The 5721-nt window shown below is 49.5% G+C and overlaps 1 protein-coding gene across 2 annotated transcripts in view; it reads right to left on the reverse strand.

The window, feature by feature from the left end:
- Positions 1-5721, reverse strand: part of GABRB3 (gamma-aminobutyric acid type A receptor subunit beta3) — a 219629-nt gene that overhangs the window by 37242 nt on the left and 176666 nt on the right. For both annotated transcript variants that reach the window (XM_019667756.1, XM_019667755.1), the window contains exon 6: positions 2935-3072. In XM_019667756.1, the coding sequence (XP_019523301.1) occupies positions 2935-3072 (138 nt within the window). The remainder of the gene's footprint in view (positions 1-2934; positions 3073-5721) is intronic.

Below are 5721 nucleotides of genomic sequence, written 5' to 3' on the forward strand. Positions count from 1 at the left end.
CGGCGTAGGCTGCAGCCCCTGCTGCAGTGGGTTGCCATGGGCTACCCTGTGTAGCCGGCAGCCAGCGTGAGCGGCCAGCAGCCGCAGTGAGTGGCCATCCAGAAGCCGGCGACTGATCTGCCTCTCCTGGGAAGAGCGCAACGGTGGTACCAACTTGGGCCAGTGAAGCAACATCCTCCACAACTAGACTGAAGACCAAAATGACAGCAACTTGTCTGTTCCCCTTCCCAATTCCCCAGAGCCGTTCCCATCCCCCAATTCCCCGATAAAAAAATAAATCTTTAAAAAAAAGTCATTTATATACAAAGCACCTCAAATTGTTAATACATAAAATAGTAAAAATATCAAGTTTTTGTTTTTTGTGGATTTCTGACACATTTTGGAAAAAAAACCGAAATCAACGCAGCAAAAGAGTTAAACATATTTAAGCAAGATCTCTTATTGTGGTTAGTTTCCGTGGAACGCCCCTCTACATAAGAGACCGTGGGGAGCATCGCTGAAACCAGGAGGGTCCACGGAGACCCCTGGGGACAGGGCTGCCCTTGTCTCTCCCTCTGACCCCGTGCCCCTTGCCTGGCTCCAGATCGTGCCAGTTGTGGAGTGAATATTCCTGACTCCCTTTGGATGTGCTCCCTGCACTGTAGCCTACAAATCCTATTACCCTCGACATGGATTGGACCTGTAGCCCAGGGAAAACCATGGCAAGGAGCCAATTACAAGGTCCTCAAAGAGGCAGGATGAGGCACAAAATTTCACATGTGTGAACCCGAGAGTGAGCGTCTCCTGAAATTTTGCATCCTGAATGCCTGTCTCACCTCCCCCAGTCCTGGCCCACCTCCAGCCACTGTCCTGCAGACTCGGGGTGGCAGCCCTGTGTCCACAGCCCCCAGACGCTGTATCTTCAACATGGACTCTGCCTCTCCCACAGAAACCTCCAGAGCGTGTGTTCTTTCTCAGGCTAGGGAGCCCTTCAGCCCAGTCCACTGATCAAAATCGCATAAATTCAGAACAATTGTGGAAAGGAAAATAAATTTGCATAATATTTTTAAAATGATGTGGCTTATGACGTTTCTATGTAAATAGACAAATTAGAATAATTCTAAAGCGCAAGCTCTTAGAGGGATGGGAGGTGGGTAGCTGACATCTGGAGCCCCTGGCTGTACCCTGAAAAGGCAGAAACTTGGAAAGCACTGGAAAGGAGACATGACATTGCCTTCTGATGGCCTGATGTGTCTGTGCATAGTTCAGATATTCCCTCTCTTACCTGCAGTGTCATTCTCTCCACACGTGTTTAGGGTACGTTCTACCAACTACATACTTAAAAGAAAGACAAAGACTGGCCCTGGCTGGCTTTGAGCTATTAATAGAAGATTCGGGAAGGCCATTCCAGGGGACTACAGTTTCCTGCAGAAGCACCACGCCCTCCACAGACATGTCACCAGGCTTCCTGATGAGGCACGTGACAATGCAGTAAGACGTTTTCGTGGCCGCCCCTAACATCCACACGGCCATTGTGCAGACGAAGGCAGGCACAGGCGAGATCATTTCACTGAGAGGATGCCACCCGTGTTCCGACTTTGGCTCAGATCACTCAGAGTACGGGACCATTTGAATCCCAGCTTTAAAAGCAATGTGCCCTTTTCTTCAGGGCCTCACAGAGGAGCCTTCCTGGCTGTGGGAATTATCGCTTGGTGACAAGCCCAGGTTCTGCTGGCTCTCACTGCCCACCCCAGGCAAGCACTTAGTGCGTCCTCTCTGGAGAGACTGCAGGGACATTTGCAAGACATCTCGCAATGGATGAGAGAACGGACCTTAAAATTGCAGCTTTTGACTGACTGTACTTGGGATCTCCGCTGGTTTTTAGAGGCTGGGGCAGACAGGAGGGAAGTTGGTGCTTGACTGGTCATTTCCCAGTGACTGCAGTCAGGCATTACACAGGTGGGGATGCCGGGACAGGTCCCTCCTAAGGGTCAGTGCAGGACCGTGGACATGGAGAGAAGCATGGGCACAGCAGGCTCAAAAGCCTTCCCAGAGAAAGTGGCCCCCAGATTCAGCTCAAGAGTGAGAAGGAGGTGGCCAAGCCAGGGGAGGCAGGTGGCTGTGGGTCCCAGGCATCCTGGCCAGAAGCCAGGGGCCCAGAGAGCAGGCCTGTGGCCTCTCGAATGGGGCTAAGTCGCACCCACTCATTGTTGTTTAAGCTATAATGACAGGGGAGTTGAGAGGTCCCAGCTCTTGTCTTCACTGAGCATTTCAACCCAGAGTTGGTGGTCTTTATAATAACTTACAGTTTACAAAGCCCCTTCATTTATTATCTCAATTACAATACACAGCATTCAGTAAGAATACCAAGAAATGAACATGGTTGCAATTTAATAAACACTCAGCAAGGATAGACAGGAGAGCAGAAGACACCTGCTCCATCTTTGGACAGTTGACACAAAGGCGACAATGACACCCAGGCCGGAGCAGCCTCACTAGGTGACGGTGTGTGAAGAGGCAACTCTAACTGCAGGTGGCCCAAATTCCTGCCGGCCCAGAAGGGGGAGAAGGTCTCTGCCCTCTGAGAGAGTGGCATCCACCTCCTTAGACTTCCTCTGTCCCCTTTCTTCCTGCCTCCAAGGCCATCAGGGGCCTCAGCATCTGCCCAGAACAACAGTTGCTTATGTTATCAAACATGGGTTGGTTCAGTTCACCCTCAGTCTTTGAACTTCTCAATAGACAACCCCAGGGAGCCTCTCCCTGTGAAGCAATGCTTTCTACCCATCAAAGCTCCCATTTCCCTTAGGGACAGAGGAAAGGGCACCTAATATGCTGAATGACTGATGATGGCACTTCTTTGGATGACCCAGTGCTGTGAGTCAGCTGTAGGGTCTTTCATAAGACTGTCACAGCCCTGGCCATGACCCCAGGAGTGTGAGTGGATGCAGGACTCACCTGTGGCAAAGACGACATTCCTGGAGACCAGACGATGTTCCACAATGGAAAACTGAGGAAGCTCAATTCTCTCCACTCCAGTGACAGCCTTGTCGCCGCCGCGCCAGTAAAACTCAATGTCATCGGTGGTGTAGCCATCTGCCGGGAGAGAGAAGCAAGGACATGGCGGAAATGAAGCCTTGGCATTTTGTCTACCTACAAGGCTCAAAAAACTGCCACTGGTAAACGGAAGTTACAGCTTGCCCCTGTTTCAAGGAGATTCGTTTGATATGCTTGTCTATGAGAAGCGTCATCAAAGAACTAACTTCCGAATATTCTTGTGTTCCCTCTGCTGTTTGATTTAGACCAGGCTGGTGCTGAAAAGCAGAGGAAATAGGGAGGCTGAACGCTCTGACAGGTTCTGTTTGCACAGCACAGTTGGAGGGCTGGTTGGGACACACAGAAGTGAATTTAAAACACACATTAACAGCAGCGAGTAAGATGGTTGTAAGAAAATAGAGCTCAACTATGAAGACTTCTGGAAACTCCTCTCAAAAGCTACTGAAAAGTTAAAACACCAAGAGTGGCATCAATGTTTGTAACATCAGAAACTCAGAGCAAAAGCTCCGTTCTCCTTGGCATTTTTGGATGGTTTCCTCAGGTGCCCCTTGCCACGAGGCTTACCATCCTTAGAAATGCCTTTTGTTGAGACACTCAGAGATTTACACAACAGTCCATTAGAAGTCACTAGTGGTCACCAGTAGGATTATAGCTCCAAACCAAGGTGTTTGCTCAGTGCCCATGCCCAGTGCTTTTTGAGAGTAAGCAAATGGGACAACAAAGTTTGCTGTCACTTGTAGCACCCAGGAGTCTTCTAAAGGGTTAGGTCAACGGTATCAGTGAGGTTGATTAAAACTCACACCTGGAGGGCCGGCCGAGTGGCTCAGTTAGTTAAGAGCTTGCGCAAAAGTGTGAGCTCTTGAGCAACAGCAGTTCAATGCCTGGCCCGAGCTGAGTTGCCGCTGAGCTGCCAACAGGTGGCAGGATGGCTCAGCTAAAAACAAAACAAAACAAAACCTCACACCTGGAGAAAAATACCCTATCCATACAACGAACTTTGGGATTTGAACATATGCTACAACCAAAGGCAGACACTCAATATTTGACAGTAGACAGGTAGCCCAAAGCTGTGGGAATGACCGCTCCCTGTGGCTAATGCCACCTTCCAGTCCCATCTGCTGTAGTCCTCCCTGGGTCGTGGAGGTCACACCTCATGTCCCCTACCTTCCCTCTGAACTTCCTCACATTCCATTCTCACCTGGCAGTCATGGCATTAGCTGATAAAAACACATCGTACCAAGCCACTCCTCTGCTTAAAACCCTCAAAGCCATCCCCATGCAATCAGCAGAACAAGCCCAAACTCCTTACCAGGACCCCAAGCATCTACAGGACCAGGCCTGTGTGCACTGTTAGCACATATCCACTCCTGGCCCTTACTCACCCAGCCCAGCCCCCCCACGGGCCTCTGACTGCAGCTCAGACCAGCATGTGCCCAGGGCCATGTGCCCTCCCAGGGGACACACTTTCGGGTCTCCTAGTGGCTCACTCCTCCCCACGTTTGCATCTTGACTTACATAAAGTCTTTCACGCATGTGTGTAGTCAGCTCACCAGAAAATTGGAAGAACCCTTTCTTCCACTTCAAGCATGGTCTCTCCATGGAGGCTGGCTCACACACTCTGAAGAAATCTCTTTAAAAGCAGACCTTCCTGCCCATCCTCCACCACGGTTCCAACATCACAGTCACACAATGTACACCTTTTGGGCCACTCACTGGGTTCAGAATGTTGGGAGAGGAGCTGCCTCCTTCCTTAAACCCCAAATTTGCCTTCCTGAAACTTTCACCAGCTCTTTGGGAGTTGTGCCCTCCGGCCACCCAGAATCCACTTAACTTCCTAAGACGGTCCTTTAACTGCTGTGAAATTATCATCTCCCCATGAGCCTCTGTCCTCCATGCTAAAGTCCCCAGATGGCTCCATTCTGATTTCCTGTCCCTCACCTTCTGAAAGCAGAGTCCTCAAGAACCATGACAGTGATGTAGTGTGGGGGCCAGGGCAGAGTGGGGCCAGCTCCACACGGGATCTGAACCCTGGCCTGTCACCAGTGTCACTGCCCGATAGGTTTCCTCAGATGGACATTCACTTCTCAGCACAAATGCATCAAGTGACATGCAAAGTCAGCCGTTGGCCATCCACAAAAAAATTCAATGTAAACACTAAGCCGAAATCCAATTGAGACTCATTTTAAACCAGTCTAAGATAGGCCAGGGTAGGTAACAGCACCACCCAGATATGCCTGGAGACCTAATTCAGGTAGCAGGTGGGACATCTATTGGTTAGGCAACACAGATGCAGCTGTCATCCCTCACATATGAGCAGAGGTATCCAATGTTGAATTATCAATAAGGCATCTGAGTACTCTTCAAATTGAAGAAAATTGCCAAGATGCAGAAATAACTTGCTTGTAAAGCTGAGTTCCTGATGGAAAATGAGTTTTACTCCAAATGCCCAGGGTCCCAGGAGTACAGCCACTCATGCGTGAGGAAGCATATTGTGAGAAAATTGTATCTTAGTGTTTGCTCTCTTCTCATTGAATGGACTGAGGTGGGGAGCATTTGTTTTCTTATATTTCAGCAAAGCAAACAGACTCTCTTAATCAGATTAGAATGAGAACTCTTTTATATTGAGCCTCTCTCTCTCTCTCTCTCTCTCTCTCTCTCTCTCTCTCTTTCTCACTCTCTCCCTTTCTC

This window comes from Hipposideros armiger, unplaced genomic scaffold, assembly GCF_001890085.2.
Source record: "Hipposideros armiger isolate ML-2016 unplaced genomic scaffold, ASM189008v1 scaffold_504, whole genome shotgun sequence".
Taxonomy (NCBI): Eukaryota; Metazoa; Chordata; class Mammalia; order Chiroptera; family Hipposideridae; genus Hipposideros; species Hipposideros armiger.